This window comes from Megalobrama amblycephala, linkage group LG3 (assembly GCF_018812025.1).
Source record: "Megalobrama amblycephala isolate DHTTF-2021 linkage group LG3, ASM1881202v1, whole genome shotgun sequence".
Lineage (NCBI taxonomy): Eukaryota > Metazoa > Chordata > Actinopteri > Cypriniformes > Xenocyprididae > Megalobrama > Megalobrama amblycephala.
In genome coordinates this window covers 43,220,871-43,245,739 of record NC_063046.1, presented here as the reverse complement: position 1 = coordinate 43,245,739, position 24,869 = coordinate 43,220,871, and the positions used below count along the sequence as shown (strand labels likewise).

Sequence of the window (24,869 nt, the reverse complement as noted above, 5' to 3'; positions counted from 1 at the left end):
ATACTAAATTTCTCTGCCGATACGATAGCCGATTATTCAGAATGATACCGACAGTCTGGGTTTTTTTTTTAAAAGAAAAAATCTCTCCTAACTAATGCTGTAAACTATACTCATTTGGTACATTACTATAATATTAGAGGTTAAAATAGAGCTATTATATTCAACTGCTATTTATTTTAAGATATAATAATTACACACAAATAAAAATGGAAATGTTTGTATGCAACTCAGTAGGCTAAATAAGATCCTCTCTAGTGTTTTTTCAGGCTAACTAACGAAATGTGAACACTGGTTAACTTTCCTGAGGTAAATGTGACAAGCTGTTTTATTGACATCTTTTCACGATTGAAACACTGATTAAGTGATTACATGAAACATTTTGGTAAGCTTTACTGTATCTTTAAACATACCTTTTGATGTTCATGGATGTTTTTTCGTGCTATAACTATAAATATCGGAAGAAAAGACTCCGCGCTCTGGCTTGAACTGAGGCACTGCCACATCAAATTTAAGAGCGTCAAAACAGCATTTATTGTTTGAATTTCATGATAAAATGGAGAGAATTTGAAAGCTGAGACTTTGTTTCTTATCACAAGTAACAAATCACAAAGCTCTTTGCGATTATTGGATGAAAGGCGCTACAAATAATGTTTGGTGTAGCGAAAAACTGCAGACCAGGAAATCCTGGCCTGAACTGTGGGTGATTTGGTCTTTAACTTCGCTACTTTTGAACTGTTTATGCATTATGTCTTGTTAACTTGTCCTAAATTCAACACGAGAGATTTTCTGTACACGCAGTATGAGTTGCAGTCTGACATGTTTTTCCACCCCCTTTTGATTGAAAGGATATCATTGGCTGTTAAACAATCAGCAATGGCCAATAAATCCTTTTATCGGCCAATACATTGGTGCATCTCTATTTAAAATCTCTTGCATAGTAAAAATATCCTTTCCAGTGTTTGGTACAGACTAAATGAACAATTAATGGTGTTTAATCGTGTATTAAAACCTAACAACGATGACTAGACTTTAATCAGGGTAGCGCCATATTTAATTTTTAACAGGAATGAAAACGAGGCTGTGAGAGATACAGTGCGTTCAATGGATCATACTGTCTAACAGCAATCCAATTGTTCAGCTGATGAAAAAAAAAAAAACTTTCAGTAGACAAAAAACAGTTTTGAAAGTTATGAGTTGTGAAAATGATGTGATCTAGACTGTGCATCTATCCCTCACAACCTTGTTTTCATCCGCATTGAATTCAATATGGCGTCTAACCTGACTAAGGTCTAAATTAAAGTCGGTGTGGTTACTTACAGTTCAATAAAGCAATTTTATAGCCGCCTAAACTTCTGTAACCATGATAAAATCACTGTAACACAATGCATCAAGCAAAATGGTGGCAAATATTAAATAATAGAATATATTTTATTACATTCAATTTTCTTAAACGTAGCAAAAGAGAAATTATTCGTATAAGTACACACATTTGAAGCACATATTAATAATGTTACCCGGACAGCTTATTATCGCATACGTAACATTAATCGTCTCCGTCCAGCCCTCTCAATGAGGAGCACTGCCATTACGGTTCATGCGCTTGTCACATCACGTATTGATTATTGGCTTCCTGTTAAGCAACATTGAATTCAAAATATTGCTTCTTGTTTACAAGGCATTGCATAATCTCGCTCCTCCTTATTTGTCTGATCTTCTCTCCACTCCCTCTCGAACACTTAGATCATCATCTACATGTTCTTGCTCATATGCAGATGGCTTCTATGGGATGTAGAGCTTTTAGCTATGCTGCCCCTCATCTGTGAAACTTCTTTCCACAGGACATCAGCAATAGTGATACTCTTCCCATTTTTAAATCTCGCCTATCGGCAGGCTTTACAGTGACTGTGTATATATATCTTTTATAAATTGTAATTTTTTTTAGGGCAAATTGCTGTCTTTTTTCATTTTGTTTTGTTTTATCTGCTTTGTAAGGTGTCCATGACTGTCATGTAAGACACCAATAAATAAAATGCATCATCATTATTATAAAACATACAAATTTACATACATAAGAATCTGAATAAAAACGAACAATTATCTGCCAAGTAAGTCGCTCGCTTGACGGTTTGCAGCTGCCGATGTAGCAACTTTAGCACATTAATATAGAACTTAATTGTTGTTTAACAGAATACAGTAGCAGTATTTTACTCTATTTCCAGCTAACAAAAATATATTCTTTTTAGGTTTTGCTAACAGTTATGAAAACATCATTTCTGCTTGTTGAAATTATTTAAAAATGTTTTTTTCTTGGTTATACAAATGTTAAGGGAACATTCCATTTTATAATTTTGTAAACATTATGGGAACCTTACTTTGGAATGTTCTGAAACAAGTAACATTAAAGGTGCAGTATGTAGGATTTCTGTCCGCTAGAGGTCGCTAGAGGCCTATTCAAAACAAAGGCGTAGCTTAATGATGCCAAGTTTGAGCGCGGAATCTTGAGACGTGGTCTTCACCTCAACGGAGGGTACGAAAGAATCGGGATAGGACTCGGGAAGAAATCATGTTCATGGATGAGATTATTAACGTTACTGTAGTATGAAGCAGAGCAGGACCGAGTGTTGTGGGAGCTGAACGAGGCCACTGGAGCGACTGCGCAACACACACCTCACGAGCAGCGGGACTTTTATTATGCCACAGTCGCCAGCACCGCTTCCGCTTTTCACTTGTTGCACACTGCAGTAAGATAGTTCGATTTTAGAATATCATATTAAATGCTGGATGGCTTGTGTTGATAAATGGCATGTAATTAATTTTAAAACGTATTGCATGATGGAGAAAAGTCTGTATTACTGTTACTAAAAATAAAGCTGCATCTGATTATGCTATGTTAGCTAGCAAAATAATGTTTTTCTCTGAGGCATGGTAAAGCATGGTACTCGCAAAAAAAAAATCAAGAAGATTAGATTTAAACAATAAGACTAAACATGTTGAGCTATATTACAACAATTAGTTCTGTCTATAAATATATCAAAACAGTTGTTCCCTTGTCTATTAAAACATGTAATATATTAAAGCGTCTTTGGTGTTTCCATGGTTTCTACAAAATAAACTGAGGGTAACGCGGGTATGACGCAATTGACAGGCGACTCCTCACACGTCCTGGAGCTTTGGTTAAATTTGCAATTTTCTCACGATTCACAAATAGTTGGAAACATTTGGGATATTGTAAGTACTCAAGTGAACAAAATATATAACACTGGCCTCGTGGTTTTTGGATATTTTACTGCAAAAATATTACATATTGCACCTTTTTTTAAAAAAAACAGACAAACATCCAACTAAAACGTTTCAGACAAACTTAGTATGCATGTGTAAACAATTTTTTTTTGTGCTAACATTTTGAGAGCATTATTAAGGACCAGATAACTTGAACAAATTTTGTTCGGTAACACTTTAGTTTAGGGACCGATTCTCACTATTAACTAGAAGCTTATTAGAATGCATATTACTAGGATATTGACTGCTTATTAGTACTTATAAAGCACATATTAATGCCTTATTCTGCATGACCTTATTCTACATCCCTTAATCCCACACAACTAATACCAACATAATTAATAAGCAGTAATTAGGAGTTTATTGAGGCAATAGTCGTAATTAATAGTTAGTTAGTGAGAATTAATCTTAAGTGTGACCGTTTGTTCATAATGAGAGAACATCGACAGAACTTTAACATCCAAAATGAAAGAAAACACGTTCCATGAACGATCTATGTTTTTGTGCCTACATTATCAAAGAGCAAATAACATTCACCGAACGTTATATCAATGTTACTAGAAGAAAGTTTGAGAAAACCTTCCTAGAACATTAAAGTTCTGAGAATTTACTCATTTGTAATGAGTTAGTCAATGCAGTGTAAATTTAGCATTAAACAAATAAACTGGCTCTGTTTACCACAAAATCTGATATTCTCCGAGTGTACATCAGTCTAAACCTGTGCGCGAATTAGATATGTGAATTACAAACAGTAGACGTCACTACGTTCGCAAAATATAGCGAGTTGATAACGTTACGTACCTGACGGTGAGGAAATATCCAAAACCTCGCTCGACGTATCCCATAGAGACGTGTCAGTGTAAAGACAACGGCATCATACCGGCGTTATAATAGTCCGTGCTCATAAAGAGCGTGTTTATGAATGTAAAGGGTCATAACAAGTGTTATTGTGAGCGATATGTCTTATGAGAGCTTTAGCGTCAGCAGCATTAGCGACTCGGTGTTATTAGGAAGCTCCGGGAACTCTCGCTGGATTTACTCCTCGGTATCAGCGCACACACATACACACAGACTGACTGACACGCTGCAGAATCGCAATAAATAGCCATTTGCTCGTTAAATCAATTATTCTTCTAGTCCAGCCACTTCTGACAAATTAAATGTCCGTAGACGTCTATAAAAATGGATATGTATTTGAAATGTAGCCAGCTATCATAAAGAAAACATTTCAAAATACGTATTTAGCTAGTACTTTACAACAGTTGTTGGTTATGTTATATTTCTACATTGATCTTAATTTGAGATTTGTAAACCAGATATTAAATAATAGGCCTAAAGATTGTGTAAATCAAGTTAAAAGAGATGTACACAAGAAAGCATATGAATCAAATCCAAAATTAAAATGCACTTGTAGCAATAAAGCACGTCAACAGCCTGAAATGAATGGGGACGTTCACATTTTGGTGAAACATTTTCTACTGCACAGATCAGTTGAGTTCTTAATAGCTTAAAGTTCAGCATTAATAAAAGTCAGTCCACACACTATTCATCTGAGCCTCACCGGTCTCTGGTGCGACAGGTCCTGGTGCCGTGACCATGGGGGCGTCTCTGTGCCTCAGGCCCCTCCGCTGAAGGAGCCTCAGAACTGGCAGCGTATATAGTGCATCCCATGAAATCCCAGATATCTGATGCAGACTTGCTTAGCAGCAAGAAGAAAAGTGTACTTCCATGCCCTTGCAGGACATCAGAGGAAAAGTCATTGCCTCAGCATCTCCCTACCTCCCTCCCATCCCCCTCCCATCAGATTCAGTGATAATCAGATTTTACATCCAGAAAATCATCCCGCTGCATAATCTCCACTGCTGCATCACGTTGCACATAAAAAGCTCCTTTTGTCATAGACAAAGCACTTTACACAAGCCGAAAGGGCTTACGGCTCTTACTGTGCAAATACTCAAATGATTACAAACAATTACCCTTTCAGACATTTCATTGTTATCATATGACTGTCTAACAACATTAGAGCAATAATATGGAAAGTGAATTAAAATGCTAGGGACTTGGAATTTCATGCATCCAGGATTTTAAAGGTGAAGCATTTGAAATATTTACAGCAATTGATTGAGCATGTCATGTCTTATAAACGGTAAACACAACGTTCCCACAGTCATAGAAAATGTGAAAAATCACAGATTTTTAAAAAAAAATGACTGAACATAACATGGGAAATAATTCTTAAAAAGTGACTGACAATTCTATAGTGCATATAACATTTTCTAGCGTTTCATTGCATTCCAGAAATCAATAACGGTTTGGATAAATCATGAAGATGTACTGGTCAAACGTGTAAGAATGGGATAAATGAATTAATTTGATAAATAATCACTGACAGTGGGAATTAGTGTCCTCTAGTGGTGACTAGATCTTACAATGGTCAATAAGGCCCTGTTTACAAGATGTGTTTCGGTCGATCGGATCACAAGTCGACGAGGGAGACACTTTTGTCCACTTTCAACCACTTCTGTCCCGATTTCTTAGAGGGGAGGGTCCATCGGTGGGTAAATGTATGGTTTTTCAGATCTTTCGATGTAATGGATGAAATAAGCTCATGCAATTTACGTATGAACTCGCCAGGAGATGATGGAAAACATACGGAGAGCATCAGCTTTCATTTCTGCTCTGATAGCCGAACGACCATGCCAAACGCTGTGAGTGCGAGTTAGAAATCAGGAATGGTGAGAGAACATTGTGCTTGGTACATTTTTATCTTCAAACCAAACTTGGGTCTTCAGCCGACAAAGTTTAAATCCCGTCTGGCTAGAGCGTTTCTCATAATGTTTACACATTAAGTTAGTAGGTGGAGAGTAGGCGGTCTTTTGTGGCTGTTCAAACATATTTAACCACATGAGCGTCTACACTATGAAAGCAATCCGATCAAATGCTTTTTCGACTACCTCTGGAAGTTGTCGAAAGTGGACAAGCTCAAAACATTTTAGACCCCTTTTACACCTTTATATAGCTTCCAGAAAGTGCATCCTCTTCGACATTTCTCTAATTTTAGACTTCTAACTTATGACCTGTGTTTTGTTTTGTTCTGTCCTCTGCACTTCCACGTTCATCATTGCATCATACACCCTCCCCTCGAAGAAATCAGGACAGAAGTGGTTGAAAGTGGTCAAAATAGACAGATTAAAACACCAGGTGTAAACGGGAATGTGTCTCTCATATACTTGTGATCCGATCAACCAAAACGCATCTTAATACCAGGTGTAAACAGGGCCTATGATAAAAAACTATCTTCTGATTAAAGGATAAGGACATCTACCTTTATTGTAAAAGTGAAGAAAATGTACAAAAAACATACAAAAGTACATGGATGTAAAACAGAACAGAGAGAGCCACACAAGGACAGATGTGATTGTCTCATAAAAAGATTTATTTTTTTTTTTGCCTAAATGTACAAAGGCAAGTTACAGTATTGTATAAAAAAAAAAAAGAAACGTGGTAATGTACACTTTACATAAGAGAACAGTCCAAGAAAGAACAGGAGGAATTGGGTGATACAGCCAAAAAAAAAAAAAAAAAAATCCAAACAAAGCCATTAAAAAAAATGTAAACATTCTTTAAGTACCGGGGCCTGATACCTGGTGATAAATTGTCTTTTGAGAAACACTTGGGATGAAGCGTGACAGGAAAGGTAGTCCATCGTGAAAATGATGTAAAGCATGCAATAGTGCACTGCATCCTCTTTCCAACAAATCAAAGCATGTCAACCGAGCACCAATTTTCATGAACTGAGAATCATTCTTAACTGACAAAAACCATGAGGATCAAAAATAATGGTTCAGGTTTGAACTCTTGACAATTCTTTGCAGCACAAACATCCCAATGTACCTAATATCAAATTACATATTGATGAATTTGGATGTGTAACAGCCCATTTCTCTTAGTATTCCGTGTACCGTGGTGCTTTACTGCTTTTTTTCCATTGTGACTTTACACATGGGATTGAGTGAATGAGTCAACGTAATCCTCCGAACACCTGTCTGTCGTCTCGTTCCAACAGAGCCTGTTAAAATCTACCTGCTCGTGTGAAAGCGTGTAACCCAAAATCAGCATTTTCTGCAGAAAACGACCAGGAAAACGCCTGAGATCCATCATGAGCTACGACTAGTCGAGATTTTAGATTAAGAGACTCCCGAGACTCATTTGAGAGTTTCAAGGATCTACTAAATGGTTAAAAAACCCAGCAAGCATTGTGACAGCAAGCCAAAACAAAGCTATAGCAGATAAAGCAGAGGACAGTACCAAAAATGGAAAAGAAAAACACACCCGAGAGAGGAAAAAAAACAAAAAACAAAACAAAAAAGTAATCAGATGGTTGCTTGGTTGAATTTTAAAACAGTCCCTCTGTACATCATATACAGACATCACATAGTGTGCGCAACCAAGAAAGTCGACAGCGTTTGCTGCGAAACCAAAGTATGCTTTGCCTGAGGAGACACTGTTTAAAGTCACATTTCTAGTGCTATAGTACACCATGCTGGACGACACATGAAATACACAGAGCATGATGGGCTATGAAAGCATGTTCGGGTCAAACGCTCACTTGGTTTCATAAAACACGCTGGAGTTATCACGACACTTCCACAATAAGTGTTCAGGGATAGAGCGGCCCCATGCAAGAACTTCAGAACAATTAGAACGAAACTACTGGGCCTCTGGTGTCACGCACCCCATACCGCTGTAGCAGAACGGCCACCACGTAAGCGTCTCTCTAAAAGAACTTACTATACCTTGTCACATTAACAAACATCCATTTTAAGAACCACAGCGATAAATCGGAAATTCTGTTAGCCATGAGGTAAGGTAGCCAAGACCGGAAGGAGGATATTCGGATTCAAGTCGAAGGATAACCAAGTGGAATCGATGAGAATTCCCTGGAGTAAACGGACCTCAGCCAGCGATGTTCTTAAGAAAGACTGAGGCGGAACAGTGCTCACTAAAATGATATTTCACAAATGAATCTTGGAAGTGAAATATCTCGCTGAATGCAGTTGTGCAGCCATATGATACAGGATGCTTTCTTTAATTTGATAGACCATGAGATGGTACTGAGTCTCAATAAAACAGCATGACGGTCACCGGAACTTACTGCAGTTTAAGCAGAGTGCTATAACTTACTGGTTGTAGGAACAGAATTATTTTGAAAAAATAAAAAAGTCATTTTTGTTACACGGAACCATGCTGATGATCGAGAAGCTAAGCATGGAAGAAAGAAAAAATCGTGAGGAAAAAAAAGAAAAGAAAAAGAGAGCAGTCTTGAGGCATGTGGCGATGAGAACCGTTTAGGAACCACTGGCAGAAAGACAGAGTTATGAGACAATGCTAGATATTATCTGCAGCGTTCACTGGTGGTATCTAGAGAACAATTCAAAAACCGTGGGTCAAACCGATTTTTTTTTTTTTGTTCAGTGAGGATGCCAACTAAAATAAACAGGAAACAACTTTAGTTATCTCAGTGTGATAAAACTATTTTCAGTCTTTGTGTTCTTGTGTCCCCTCGAGTCCTTGCCTCAGCCTGGTCACAGCCTGCGTCGGGAGAGTAGAATGACAGTCCTTGGTTTTCGATCATTGCTCACCAGTTCACAGGCATATAGTTCAGTGGCCAGCTGGGCTTTGAGCAGGGCGGGATGGCTTTGAACCTGGTCTCAGTCTGTAGTGGGGTACGAGGTACAGATACTAGGAAAACATCTGCCACACATTCCGGCAGAAAAACTAAAAATATAGAAACACCATTCAACTGATGTCTAAATGAACTCCATATACTTCCCCATGTGATCCAGTCACATGATTATTTGTAAAGAAGGGCGAGACAATCAGGTTTCCCTAAAGAAAGAAAGAAAGAAAACCACTGGTTAGAATACAAATTTAAATGTATTATTTTTTTTAGATTTATTATTAAACATGCCTAATGCACTCTCCCCATTCCCCTGATGTTATTACATGTTTTTCCACCAGAGGTCAGCATAGGCTTCATTTGTTGAAACGGTACAGGAGAGTTAACATTGCTGCTGTGCTAAAAACACTAGCCTCAATCTAGAGGTCCTTAAATAATCATGCTGTAGTGAAACTGATGGGTGGTCTATAGATCCTTAAGTTGAAGGGCCTCAAGTGGACAATTATAAAGACCTCTCTGTGAGCTTGGGTATCAAAAACAAGCTTTTACATTACACATGCTGCTGTCATAATTGACTGATTTATGCGATTTACTCTCTGTTTGGCCACAATCCATCACTTCTGCTGACTTTTCTTGATCTTTGTTTCCTCTTACCATTCTCACCTCCGTGCTGGTGGGTACAGGGAAGGGGCTGAGGCTTGCTGACTGGCAACAATCGCTGACGATGAAAGGCCTGCAATTAAGGAACATCCAGTAAAGATGTTGTTTACGCACAGTTTCCTTGTGGAATTGGCACAGTTTTATAGCAGCAATATTTTGTCCCACATCAAATGAGCCATTTGAAATCTCATTAAGAAATGCCTGGTTCACATTACCACAGCAAAAACAACTAGCCTAACTAATATACATTTCAAATATTATTAAAGACAAGTCAACAGTCAGTAATAAAATTACAACAAATAAAATAGCTAATGCACAAATGAATAGGCCTACAACTGAGTACAGGTACAGAAATTGAAATCAAATGTAAAAACACTGCACAGTTTTCTTTTTATTAATAAAATATAGATTAATCTTTATTAAAATTACAAAAGTTACTCATTTAAGATCAGTGTGTGATTTTCTTTTTCTTTTTTTCTTTGATTAAAGTTAATGACAGACTGCAGTGGTTTTATTAGGCTGCTGTCACTTTAAGACTGAATACACAGATCCAGTATACTGATACACATGCGTTTTTTCCCTCAACTGTTCACGTTCACTTAAGACAAATCCGACTGTTTACGAGGATATTTTGCCATAATTTTGTGTATATGTGTCTGTCAATTCAGTATTCGCGCGCTACATGAGAGGAGATGTGTGCACAGTGCCAAAAACGGCGTGCTAGTGCTGAATTGAGTTCTCCTTTCGCTTGAATGGTTAAAAATCACATTAAAATGCGAACACAGGATTCGTTAAAAGGAATCAAAATGCATGTGTCTTATCGAATCCCCGGTTTTTGGAAATATATTGCATACATAAAATGCACATAATATTCAATGTAAAATGTTGTATTTTCTGTATTTTCAGTCAGATTTTGGGGGTAAATATGATATGTTTTGGACAGACTGTTTGAGCTTCACCGACAACCATCTCAAAACAATCAGAATATTCATATTTTATTTTACAAGTTAATGTAAAAGAGTCCTGCTAACCTGTGGCATAAGACAGATCGTACTGCCCGGCTACAAGGGGATAGCCTAGATGGTGGTGGGGTGGCATTATGCGTTGGGAGGGAGATGATCGAGGTCGATCCATTTCTCTCTCCCTCTCTCGATCCCTCTCTCTTTCCCGCTCTCGGTCGCTTGCTCCTCGCTCCCTTTCATGGGAGGGCTTGTCGGCAACGGTGGGCGATTTGCTCTTGTACTGGTTGGCATGTTGGTGTAGTATGTCCAAGGCTTTGGACTCTGAAGCGGACTTGCTGCTGACTGTGGGGCTGGAGCGAGATTTCTCTGCTTCGTCTCCACCGCCCATTTTACTGCCGTAAGGAGAGAAAGGGTATCCCGCTGGCAGATAGGACCCTAAAGATTAGGAAACCATACTGTGTTTCTACTTTATGGAAGTGCCTTTATGCACTTTTAACGCACATAAAGACCCAAAACATACTTTATGCAAGTATATGAATGCCAATTCTTTTACCAACACAAGTTGATTTTATATGTAATTGTGTTGTAAAATGTAAAAAAAAAAAAAAAAAAAGATAAAGCAGCGCAAGTATGTGTTGCATTCTCAACATTGACACAAGGGGCACTTTAGTGGGGATCAGGTCATCTACAAGAGGAAATTCTCGCTGAACCAGTTAAACTGTTGCTATGTCTAAAGCTAGCTAACCTGAATGATAACACATCTGGTTTAACAGCAGCGGTATTTCAAAGTAACTCAGTTGCCACCTTTAGTTCTGAGGTTTGTTAAGGACATAATAATGCAATGCAATGCACTCAAAATGTGTCTTTCAAGTGATCCTTGGCACCATTCTGTACTTGCATAGGGTGTGTTGTTGGTCAAACCATACAAATTAAGCGTTAAACTCAGTTATTATTATTCATCTTACCTGGGTAGTTCTGCATCATGACGGAGGACATGCCTCTGTATCCAGGATGGCTGGGATCGTAGCTTTGTCCAAAAGGATATCCATGCATGTAATGCAGGTAGGGTTGATGCTGTGCCAAGGGGGAGCTGAAAGGTATGTGGGCATTGGGCCGGGGGTCTTTTCCTCCGCTTCGATGGTCCTCAGTGCTGGGAGGACATGAACCATCAGTTCCATCTTTACTATCTTCTTTGGAGCTGCTGTCTTTTGGCCTAGGCCTCTCATCTTTGCCTTTTCTGTCTCGCTCCCTGTCTCGCTCCTCATCTGGTGGTCTCTGACTGTCAGGGTACTGGAAACAGAAAGAAGTTACGGTTATGGTTTTGAAAGGTAATGAAATTCATTCACCTGTGTGAAATCTGATTGTATTATTTTGATTTAAATTCTCACAATAATACTCAAAGACCAGATCTTGCATTTGCATTAGAAGACATAATTTTGCTGGCTTTTGTCCTTTTCAGAAACCCTGGTTACTATTTGACATTAAGGTGAGTAAAAGATGACCGATTTTTCATGTGTGGGTGAATTATCCCTCTAGCTTGCAAAATGTGCAGTTGTTCAGTTAAAGAATCACAAGTTTGCCTCACCTGTCTGTACCACATGGCTTGCTCCATACCCAGCCTGGCAGACTCTACACTTGCCTTTGAGTCATCCTTTCCATGGTGGCCAGCTTCACTGAGCTTCATTTTAAGCCCCTCAGCCTGTTGTGGCTGCAGCTTGACCTCCTCCCCTTTAGGGATGATGACTGACTTGACAGGTTCAGAGGAAGTGTCTCTCTGCTTGCCAGCGGCCTGTGGCTTTCCCAGGTCTGAAAGGCTGGGAGCTTTTGTTAAACCTGGAGGAACATGGCCCTTCTGTTTCCAGTCCTCCTTCAGAGAGGCTTCCCTGTCCTTTACACCTGAATCAGGCTTTTTCTCAGCAGACCTGTGCTGCTCAGCCATGAGTCTCTGCCTCTCCTCATACTGCTGCCTGTAGGTTGGATTAGTGTTCATGAGGTGGTTATGATAAACCTGATCTGGGTACCCATATGGGGGGACGTAGTATTGGTTGTAGTAGAGTGGTTGCATGTACATATTGGAGCGCTGCTGAATGACTGAGGCTTGCTGCTGTTGGTGTGGCTGACTTGAAGCAACCTCAGCTTTGCGCTCATCCTGCACGTCCACCTTCGCCTTCTCCTCTGGCAATTCTTGTTCATCTTCCTTCTTCAGTTTCACAGCTTGCCCGTCCGGTAGAGGCCCACCAGCAGTGGAGCCACCAGGACTAGGGTGGGTGTAACTGGGAGAGTAGTAGTTGTCATAGCTAGCATAATACGAAGATTCTTTAGAGGATGCCTGAGAGGGAAAGAGAGCCTTTTTCGCACCATCCCTGCCTGACTGATCTTCCGCTTTGACTTTGACCCCTTCCACTTTACCTTCCCCATCCTCTCCAGCATCAGATATGTCAGAGTATGCAGGACTATTCGTCTTTACCGAGGAGCTATCAGCCCCATTCTGGGTGACAACGTGAAGAGGAGTGAGAGGCTGTCCGCTGCTATCCACACGACTGGCCACCCCTATGGATGGACTGGGAGCATTATCAGTGAAGCTGTATATCTTATCCGCCTCTGCCTTCATGCTAGCCAGGCGGCTTTGATGAGGGTCCGAGGATCCATTGAGATGACCCTCACTTCTGCTTCCTGGGTCAGAGGATTCAGAGTATGGACTTTTACCCTCTTCAGTTTTCCCACTTTTTGCTGGGAGCTTGGGACTGTCTGCATCCTTGGCCAAATCTTTCTTTTTCTTGTCTTTTTTCTTTTTGTCCTTGGAGCTGCTCAAGGCTGGAATAATTGGCGACGAGTCCCCAGCTACACCTAACTTAGACTGCATGCCTTTCAGCTGGGGACTCTTGGGGATGCCCTGCAACATGTTGGCCATCCCGGGGGGATGGTTGGGGCTCCCACCACTGAATGATGTTGGCTGCAGAGAGTACATCTGCTGGGAAGGGATGGGCCTGGAAGATTTCATGTTCTTCTGGGAAAGCTTGTCTGACTTGACATTGCTGTTGGGCTTTTTGGACTTCCTGTCCTCTATGCCATCATTGCTAGCCTCATCAGCAGTGACGCAAGGCCCATCCTCACAACCCTCCATAGGTGTGCCACAAACGTCTGCTTCAACATCACCATTCTTTTTCTTTGTCTTAGAGCCAAACTTTCCAGGAGAGGGAGATGGACTCTGTGCATCAAAGCCTCTTCCTTTAGGCGTGACAGACCGTGCTGGGGAGAGAGAGCCTTTCTGTGTAATTGAAGCTCCGTTGCAACTTCCTGGCTCTGGGTGGAGAGATGATTCTTCCCCATACTCGCTGTCCCCATCCATATCCAACTTAATATCATCATCATTATGAGCACGAGCCTGATGGTACTTCAGGCCATTGATGTGCTTGTACTTCTTGTTGCAATTGGGATGTGGGCAGTCAATCAGTACAGGTGAGGGGCAGGTTCGGTCTAGGGGAGGAGGAAGGGACTCAGTTTTGATGATAGGAATTGGGAGTGCAGAAGGGGTCATTCCACCGTTAGAATTTGTGCGCATACGCTTATTGCCTTTAGAATCCTCAGAGCTGGAGTTGGGCTCCATGTCTGATGCAGGCTTGCTCTTGCGCTTACTGGCTGAGGAAGGGCTGGCTTTTATGTCCTCTGTGTTGCTGTTGGGCGGAGTCCTGCGCTCAGAGGAGTTTTGGCTTCCACGCCGACCCTTGCTGTTAGAACTTGCTCTTGTCTTGCTGTTGTTGCTGCCCTTATTATCAGATGAGTTGCTGTTCTCATTGACTGGGGTGTTGCTATTGGGTCGCATTCTTTTACCACGGCCACGTCCATTTCTCATTTCTAGGTCACTTGTAGGAGACTCGCAGAACCTTAAGGAAAAATGAACACGTATTTATAAGAACTTCACAATTAATAATAATTAGCCGTCATGACAAAGCTTTTAATAACTTAAGTCACTCCTAAACAACCAAAACAAAAAAATGGATTTGGATATTCAAAAAAACAAAAAACAACTGATTTAGACACACATTTAGATTCTTGCATTAAGCCAGAGGTAGGATTCTATTCTTGTCACCTGACAGGCTTGGTGATGTGTGTGTTTTTAATAGTGTGCCTCATCTCTAAGGGTTATGATGTGATACACCTGGCTTACTGCTAGTCTAGAGGGAGTAGGGGCAAGTGATGTGGGAGGAAGTGAGGGGGACAGACAGTCAGAGACCAGAGAACAGGATCGTGGAGAAAAACACTTGATTTTTTTTTTTTTTTTTTTGAAAAGTTAAAACATTACAGGTACCTTGGAGGGGCCCAGTCATGACGTGTACAATCCAAAAGTGTTCCGACATACGTTTTGTTCCGCCAGGTAACGTTGACCACCAGCATACCTGTAAAAAATAAAGACGACCCTTAATATAATGTGAGAATAGTTATAATTCTAATGCTCCTCCACCTCATTCACAATATTCCACGCACAGTCCTGGCAGAAGCCACAATTCCCATTTAAATAGTTCAAATGGAGATTTGGAGACTCTCAAAGCAGTCGTGCTATTTTTACTGTGTACTTCATGATTACACCAGCTAAATGCTGTAAAGGAGCAGAGTGTGTCATTTATGGGAGGAAAACTGTTTGATGGTGTCCTCCATCTGACTTTGCAGTACTATGAGCCGCCTCTGCAAATGGTTTAGCAATTGTGTGAAAACAGCTGAAGCAAATGAAAATGTTTGTCTGGCAGTGATTCAGAGGCTTTGCTACAGAATCTTGGACAGGTAAGTGCTGGATATTTCTGTGATTTTACACTAACATAATAGCAGGCAAAATCAATATTAGAATACAATTAAATGCCCTTAATAGCTCATGAGAGGCAGTATAATGTTGTATAACATTGATATGGCTTCAATCAGACTAGTATTTCAGATAGTCCTCTAGGATATTAAGTTCAGTATACTATTTTGTACATTAAATTAACACGTTTAAACTAAAATCATTAAAACATTTTATTTTGTAGAATGTTGTTTTATTCAAAGACGTTTTTATTAAAAAACATTAAAAAAATGTTTTGCACCATCCCAAACATTATAATGTGGGCAACCGAATGTGAGAACTGAATTCATGACTTCTCCTTTGAAAAATGTCAATGGAGGTCATTCGAAGAGCACATTAGCGGGGCCCCTTCCTATTTCACTTGCAGTCATTAGTGGTTCTCTGGCCACCTGTCTGAACCCAGACTAAATGAGGCTAAATGGCCGGCATTTCACCTCTGATGCTCTTCAGAAGCCAGAGTGGAACAAACAGAAGCCTGGCATGTGCGCTCCTGCACACTTACACTCCATTAAAAACAGCTCTATTGGATTTTAAAGGCTACACCGGCTCTGACAAGATTTACTAGCAGGGATTTACATCCATACATTGTGCACATGTAATATTTAAAATGCAAAACCTTGCCTTTTAAAATAAAACAAAAACCTAGCTTAAAACAAAACTTAATAGTTTCTGCATCCTGGTTTAGAAGGAAACCCAGCTTAAACCAACTAAGACCAGCAAACCATCTTAGGCTGGATTAAGTTTTTAAAGTGATGATAAAACAATTGCAGAAATAACAATTGCAGAATAATCATCCAATATGTCCAGCCAAACTTTCCAATTTACAAGGAAATACATCAGCAAAGGAAAAAGAAAATGCACTTATCCAAAGAGTTCTTTAAAAGAACAAGAGTCTGAAATCATCAGGAGGTAAGTTTGATTGATTTTTAAGATGCATGCACTTCATTGACCTCCTGATGAAATCCAAGAAGAGACAAGCATGCAAATGAAAACAGAAAAGGTAATGATGCAATCAGCTATGTTTTGCTTAAACCAAGTAAATTCTGGCAATAAAATAGCAATGGCTTATTGAGGTGGCCCTGGAAAGAGGGTTGAATCAGGATACTGGCATATGAGCCTTGCTGTTTGGCACGGTTGTGTTTGCTGGCACCGAGCCCTTCATAGTCTGTGGGTGAGGGCTTTCTGGGCTCTACTTCAAGAGCAATAAACTTTCAGAAGATTTAGGGCTGACATTTGGAGGCATCAGCATGCACGGCTTGTGAGACTGGATGCCACACCAACACGACCCTGGTCTGCTTCCAGCGTCCTGCAGAGGGGATTTGTGTCAGAGTGATGCCTAGAAATATTGCACCAATCTGCCTCTGACTGTTTCATCATGAACTGAGAGCTGTCTGCCCTTAACCTCCTGCCATTCTGGGATCCACGCTCTGGGCTGAAACATGAGCAAGTCAATATGTCCATCCACAAATAAAAGGTTGCAGTGCACTAGATAAGATTTCCACACTGGGCTTTGGCTGAAATAAAGCACGGCACTGTTGATTCGAGGAAGTCAGGAGAGGACACTGCGACTCAGCAACAACTTGATCTGCAATAAGTCATGGAAGATGGATGCTCTGTTCACAAAGCCCAGCAAGCTACCTAGGCAACATTTGTTGTTTTACTAGTCACGTTCCTGACACAAATGTCAGTCTAAATTATGCTCCCCTACAAGATACCTTGTTTTATGCTGAAATCTAAGGTTGGACTGCATGCATGGATGCGACAAAATGCACAATACAATGCAATGAATATCTGTATACAAGATGGTGGATTGAGTCAAGGAATGCTGATTATAAAGTATTTTATTATTACTGCCAAGTATCAATTAAAAAAAAAAAATCTAAATAAAATGGCTATTTTACCAAATATTTTTGCATGTCATTATTGCACTTACTAGAGTGCTGGGTTCTTATCTTTGCAACATGCTAAAGTTAAACCAGAGACAGTATAAGGAGGAAGAATGAATGAATGTGAGAATAACCCAGAGCTCAATATTGCCGCTGCAGGAATTAAAGTCCTGCCTTTCAGGTAAAAGAGTCAATCGCCTTTGATAGTTTAATCTAAAACACAACCTACAAATGTGATAAATGTGTGATACCATTGCTGTCTTATTTTTTTTTTGCTGATTCAACATTTGCTATTGCAATATAATCTTGCCATCTCATTTAATCCAATTTAGATAGTAGCTGTACTTATCTGCCTAATACCTAAAGTGCGTTTCCAACAAAGCTGGGCAATCTGGAGAATTCCACTTTCAACTGTGATTCCATTTCCTGCCAACGTAAAAACATTTTCCAAAGTATTTCTTTAGCATTTATTGCTCGAACTCTCCTACAGTCAACACGCTACTATTAGTGAAAATAAAATAAATGCATGGCAATGTGGCAGGGTTTCTCTATTTCTATAGGGCAGCTACACTGCACATTTTACGTGTCTTCACACCAGTTTAGATCTTAGAGCAGTCTTCTAAAATGCTAATGAGTTAAATCAAGTGGGAGATCCACTGACAGCCACTGTAATGATGCCACTCAAATCGACTGGGTGCTCAATCCAGCGCTGCATCTGAAATCGCGTACTGTATGAGTAGGTACTACATTTGAATTTACTTCACAACCGTTAAAAAAGTATGTTCTATATAGTGTGAATATGGGTACTGTCACATGACCAACCAGCATCAGTTGCGTCCTTCAGTTCCATTCATAAATCCTCTCACGTGGCCTCATGGCCCTCAGCACAGGTTTTATGGCAGGGCTGGGCAAATCTGGGCTGTGTCCGAAATCGCCCCCTATACCCTTAAATAGGGCACTATTCGAAGAGACAGCCATTTGTAGTGGTGTCATAAACCACAGTGGATGTTATCGAGTGCACTATTTCAATCCCATAATGCACCAAAATAACAAGTATACAACCGATGTACGCTCTATGGCTAGACAATATCCAAAAGGCACTGAGAGTTGCACGCTGAATGAATTCATCAGCTGAATCATCCATCCATCCATCCATCCATCCACCCTCCATCCCTCCGGTCCAATGTGGCTACAACGTAATATCATACAAGTATAAATTCCTTTATAATTGATTATTAAATAGTTTAATTAAGGTTTAAACATAGTTTCAATGACAGATAAATCTTTTTATTATTATTGGAGCTGACAGTTTGCTAAGTTTCAAATTATTAAACAGCAAGCACAAATTGCAAAAGCGGCAGCCCTTCTGACGCACTCAGTGTCCTAATTCACTCACTAGTTTACATTCATCCCCTCAAGTGTACTATATTAGTGAGTAATGCAGGGAATAGTGAATGAGGGTATTGGGGGCGATTTCGCAAAGCCCTGCCCTTCAAGATCCACTTTCATGCAGTTTAGCGCCAACCCTGATCGAACTCAATTGCCTGTAGCTTTCTAGTAATCCAGAAGACCTTGAGTAGCTTGTTCTGTTGTGTTTGATTAGGGTTGGAGCTGAACTCTGCAGGAAAGTGGATCTTGAGGGCCAGAGTTGCCACCAGGTGTCTTATGGTGCATTCAAGTTATATAGGAAAGATCTTATTTATGAGTTGAAAGCACATGAATGTCACCACAAAGTCATAATTACAAGTTGGATGCAGCATATGTATTAATGATAAATTGTTTAATATTGTTTTCTTTTCCCATTTAAAATAAAACTAAGTTGCATGTAAAAAAAACAACATAGTATTGTACAATTATGATAGAATATATAACAATTCAATTTGCAGCATCTTCATAAATTCGATTCATCATTTTGTCTTTTTTATGCACAAAAGGTACATCAACATTTTGCTCCGACTAAACTTATTTAAATGCACTTGATGTCGTAATTACAACTTACCAACTCGTAAACACAAACTTGCCAGGAGGACTTGAACGTACCAATAGAGATCTACCATCCTGCAAAACTAACATTTGTCAGACTTTTTTAACGAACCCCAAAACATCGTCTGATGTGTTTCATCTAAACTCTGCAGCAAGGCACATCACTCCTGCATTAAAGATTCAAAACCAAAATAACCTTACATTGGCAGTGTTAGGACTTAGGAAGTTATCCTTATGAGAAGTGTGGGTGGACTGTCTGCAACGTCTTTAAGAGAGTGCAGCACAGCGGAAAGACATCTCAAAGTGTTTGAGAGATGTGTTCCCTGCCACGGGATCTTGCTGCTCTACTTTCCACCCACACGAAGTGTCACCACGATACACCACGATCTGCCCAACACCCCAATGAGAAAAATAACACATCAAAAGGAGAGATGCACACCAGTGGAACCAGCTCTCGCATCCCAAAGAGAAAAAGAGAGAGAGAGAGAGAGAGAGAGAGAGTGTATAACACCTGCACAACAATGGTTCCCTCTCTTAAGTGAAAGAGCAGATAATTGGAGCCCTGTGTTTGGGATCCTTCCTGCGAAAAAAAGGTCGAGCTGATGTTGTGGAAGCGTGGCACTGGTTGGGAAGGGCTGTCAATGGCCACACAAACGGTCTTGTTTTTCTCTCCCTCTTGACCCTTCAACTGCGTTCTCTCTCCATGTCAAAGACACACACACAAGAGTGGCCACAGAGGAGCAGGGTGAATCAGACACACTGTGCCCATGGCAAGAGGAATAGAAAACACTTAGACAGCCAATGCGCTCTGAATGTTGATGAAGCAGCCCTTTATGTGGCAGCACTGGGAGGATGGCAGCAGGCAGAGTGTGGGCGGCACGTATTCCACTGCCTACCCATAGCCTAGATATGCTCTCATTTAGGGATTTGAAGGAGAATTTTCCTTTTTAATTCTCGACAATCAAGACTGAGGCTGGTGGAGAGCAGAACACACTGACTGCAGTGGGCTATGATTAGATGGGATTTAAAAAAAAAAAAAAAAAAATCAAACCTACAGAATCTGGACAAATCCAGTTAGAACAAATTAAATTGCAAGAGTAAGGTGCCGTGCACTGCTGTGGCTGAGAAGCTAGTAAATGATCAAGGGTCTGAAATCATTACAAGGCAGGTGTTTTCAAATAAGATAAACAGATAGATGTACTTTATTGATCCCTGAGGAGAATGGCTGATGAAAATTCAGCTTTGCATCACAGAGATAAATTACATTTTAAAGTATATTAAAATAGAAAACCATTATTTTAAATTGTAATAATATTTCACAATATTATTGTTTTTTTCTGTATTTTTGATCAAATAAATACAGGCTTGATGAGCATAAGAGATGTCTTCTGTCAAAAACATAAAAAAAATAGTAATGTTTCCAAACGGTTGACCGGTACTGTACTTTGGCCTGTCATTCTTTCTTTTATCTTTTAAGGATATATATATATTTGAAATAGGGAAATTAGTTTGGCTCTACTGCTCAGACTTGCAAAATAGTCTTATAAACCAAGTTAACCAACAGAACTGAGATAAGACCTTGGATCGTGATCCTGCCTAAAAAAAAAAAAATTATATATTTTTTCCATATCACCATATCATCCTGTTCCAAACAAACTAAATTGTTCTCTAGACTCTAAATAGTTTTTGTATCCCCATGACTTTTTTTGTTAATCTCAGTAACTGTGTTGTTCTGAAGTATCATTTGCATCAACTTGCTGCCAGTTATTTTGTCTTCTATGAGAAACACTTGCAGGAGGCTGACAAAAATATTGAAGCATCTACTTCTGTGAATAGTATCTTGGCTTCAGTTTTTGTTGGTTTCTTTTTTCTTTTTTTTTTTTTGAACAAATTGACAAATTAATTATATGCATATGAACCAATGAATAATTCAAACTGTACACAGACAATGAGCGAATGAATGAAGAATTTATATAACGCTTTTAGATATTACTCAAACGCTCTGTTTACACCTGGTACTGAAGGTGCAATATGCAATATTTTCTGTCCGCTAGACGGCGAGAGGCCTATTCAAAACAAAGGCGTAGCTTGATGATGCCAAGTTTGAGCACGGAATCTTGGGACATGTGGTCTTCACCTCAACGGCTGGTGGAAAAGAATTGGGATAGGACTCGGGAAGAAGTCATGTTCATGGATGAGATTATTGACGTTACTGTAGTATGAAGCAGAGCAGGACCGAGTGTTTTGGGAGCTGAACGAGGAGCTGGAGCGATTGATCAACACACGCCTCACGAGCAGCAGAACTTTTATTATGCCACTTCCGCTTTTCCGGTCATGAGTATGAGGTAACACAGCTCTGTTTATCATATTAGATACATTTGGTGTGTTGAAAATTATGTTAAAATGTTACTCTCTTCGCTCGGCGGCTGCTGTGAGACACTGTTACACACTGCAGTAAGATAGATTGATTTAAGAGTATCATATTAAATGCTGGATGGCTTGTGTTGATAAATGGCAGGCAATTAATTTTAAAACATTATATGATGGAGAAATTGCTGTATTACTGTTACTAAAAATAAAGCTGCATCTGATTATGCTATGTTAGCTACTTCACAAAATAGTGTTTTTCTCTGAGGCATGGTAAAGCATGGTACTCACAAAAAATCAAGAAAATAAACAATAAGACTAAACGTGTTGAGCTATATAAACAATAATTAGCTTTCTGTCCATAAATATCAAAACGGTTGTTCCCTTGCCTTTAAAACATGTAAATATTAAAGAGTATTTGGTGTTTCCATGGTTTCTACAAAATAAAACCGGAAACCGAGGGTAACGCGGGTATGACGCAATTAACAGGCGACTCCTCACACGTCCCGGAGCCTTGGTTTAAAATTGCAATTTTCTCACGATTTACAAATAGTTGGAAACATTTGGGATATTGTAAGTACTCAAGTGAACAAAATATATAACACTGATCCTAGTGGTTTTTGGATATTTTACTGCAAAATTCTTACATATTGCACCTTTAAGATGTGTTTTAGACAATTGGGTTAAAAGTAGACAAGGGAGACATTTCCGTTTACACCTGGTGTTTAAATCAGTCCCTTTTGTCCAACTTCAACCACTTCTGTCCTGATTTCTTCGAGGGGAGGGTCTATGGGCAGGTAAATGTATGTGGGCTTTTTCGAATGGATGAAATGAGACACAATTTACATATAAACACAACCGGAGATGACGGAAAAACATAGGGATAGCAGCAGCAGCAGCTTTCATTTCTGCTCTGACAACCATAAGACCACGCCGAACACCGAGTGTGTGTAAGAAATCAGTAATGGTGAGAGAACATTGTGCTTAGTACGTTTTTTGTCTTCAAAACAAACCTGGGTCTTCAGCCTACAAAGTTTAAATCCCGTCTGGCTAGTGCGCTTCCCATAATGTTTGTGCATTCGGTCAGTAGACAGAGAGTAGGAGGTCTTTTGTGGCTGTTCGAACATATTTGACCACATGAGTTTCTTCACCACGAAAGCAATCTGGTGTAATGTGCTACTTTTGACCACTACCTCTGGAAGTGGTCAAAAGTAGACATGCTCAAAACATTTTAGACACCGTTTACACCTGTATTTTGTTTCCACTTGTGATCCGATCGACCAAAATGCTTCTTAATGCCAGGTGTAAACTGAGCCAAAGTAATTTACAATGGGATCGGGGTCTTTCCTCAACCATCACCAGGGTTGAATAAATCTTTTTGGGTTCTATAAATCTTTTACAATCTAAATTGAGAATAAGCAGTTTCATGACTGAACTCACCGTTTTCTTTTTTATAACACTAGCATGTTTTGATCTCCTTTTTATCTACTTTGTGCCAACAAAGTTACATGCTTGTGTGCATACAAAATATCATGATTGGCTTGTTTTCCACTTGGAAACAAAGATACTGCATTGATACACTGAACTCTGGGGAACAACAAATCACTGGATTTCCCATATTGTGGCAAGTTAGTGACCAGAATTTTGTTGGAGTAAACTAGATATGCATGAGCAGAAGTACAGTATTTTGATCACAATCTATACAAATTTCGAAATTTTCTTTACAACCAACCACAGACACTATGTAAATCATCCTTTCCCCCTGTTGTTCAAAATATATAATCTATTTCAGATAATCTTGCCTTTAGATTACCAGGTTAGCTGCATCAGACTTTGTTGCAAGTTCAATTAAAAGTTTGGCTAATCACTCGCAACCTCATCTTATAATCACACATGGTGTTTTCTTACCGTCCTCAGTTTCTTGCCACACAATGCCCTCCAGGTTGACGCTGGTGCCCGGCTCACAAGGTCCCAGGCACTCTGGCTCTGTGGACAGGGCCACATCAGATGTGTTGACAGCCACCGAGCGCGTGCGCACCATAAGCTGCTCACAAGGAGAGGCGATGTCACTGTTTCCCATAGAGGCGAAGGAGGTGAAGCGGTGGAGGGGCCGGGGTGGAGACCGGAGACTCCATCTGAAGAAAAACAGCAAGAGAGAGAGACAAAACAAGGAAGATAAGCGCTGGTGGATCTCAGACAGGAAATAAATGACACATGGAGAGCATCTGCACATGCCCTTAAGGTAGACCATTTTATGAAGGCTGTTACAGAGAGGACCTGACCTGCACCCTGCTGGATGGTGGACCTCATTAAGAGCCAGAGATGCTTTGAGCTGCTTAAGCCTCACTCCAGGGGAACAGGGCCCACACAGCATGCTCACTGACACCACATCATCTCACAGTGTGAACACAGCCACAGCACCTCAATTGAATAAACGAGCCTGTGTGTTCAGGTGCTCTAATTGACCCTACCTGCATTCAGGGGCCACGATGGACACCAGCCAGAATGGACAGAAATAGACCGGCATGAATATGGCAAGCTGCTTCATAGGGCAACAAAAAAATCACTTTGTGAATGATCCATCTCCTACATCTGCAGTCTCTGAGGTCATGCAATATTATTATTATGAATATAGTTGCGAGCAGCAATTATCGGGGTTCAAGCGCTTCAAGGCATTTTTAGCACATGCGTAAAAAGGTATAGGCCCGGTTTCACAGACAGGGCTTACCCTAAACCAGGATTAGGTCTTAGTTCAATTTAAGTAGCTTTTATACATGTACACTAGAAACAACATTACTGGTGTGCATCTTGAGACAAAACAATGGCACTGACATATTTTAAGATCTGTCAGTACAAGTTTCTTTCAGTTAAAACAGCTCAAACATGCATTTTAGTCTAGGACTAGCTTAAGCCTTGTCTGTGAAACCGGGGGATAATGTTTTGATTAGCAAGCCTGTAACCATCTCGATCATAGATGGAAAAGACCATTTACAGCCAATACAGGCAATTTACCATAGGAAATATATGGTTTATAAAGCTTTTTAACAGTTATTGAGGTTGAACCAAAAACCTAGGACTAGTTCACCAAAGTTGTTCTTTTAAATAATCTCTAATATTTAATGAACAAGTCGATGAACAGCGGCAGTCCTAGAGGCAAAGTTGCTCAGAATGAGGATGATGGTATTCTACCATGTGGTATGAAGGTCGTCAGCGTGTGT

General features: G+C 39.9%; 2 protein-coding genes across 3 annotated transcripts in view; both read right to left on the bottom strand.

Annotated features, from left to right (window-relative positions):
* The window catches only part of gramd2aa (GRAM domain containing 2Aa), a 39,787-nt gene extending 34,809 nt beyond the window's left edge, over window positions 1-4,978 (bottom strand). Inside the window, exon 1 of one of the 2 annotated variants that reach the window (XM_048185575.1) lies at window positions 4,841-4,978. In XM_048185575.1, the coding sequence (XP_048041532.1) occupies window positions 4,841-4,950 (110 nt within the window). In that variant the 5' untranslated portion in view covers window positions 4,951-4,978. Of the gene's footprint in view, window positions 1-4,080; window positions 4,315-4,840 lie in introns of those variants that run through there. The other variant, XM_048185576.1, reaches the window with a different exon arrangement.
* A 1,716-nt stretch (window positions 4,979-6,694) lies between these two features.
* znf609b (zinc finger protein 609b) overlaps window positions 6,695-24,869 on the bottom strand; it is a 60,892-nt gene continuing 42,717 nt past the window's right edge. The window contains 8 exon segments of the mRNA XM_048185574.1: window positions 6,695-9,168; window positions 9,614-9,692; window positions 10,651-11,016; window positions 11,547-11,871; window positions 12,167-14,465; window positions 14,891-14,978; window positions 23,560-23,737; window positions 23,739-23,786. Coding sequence (XP_048041531.1) covers window positions 9,619-9,692; window positions 10,651-11,016; window positions 11,547-11,871; window positions 12,167-14,465; window positions 14,891-14,978; window positions 23,560-23,737; window positions 23,739-23,786 — 3,378 coding nt within the window. The 3' untranslated portion in view covers window positions 6,695-9,168; window positions 9,614-9,618.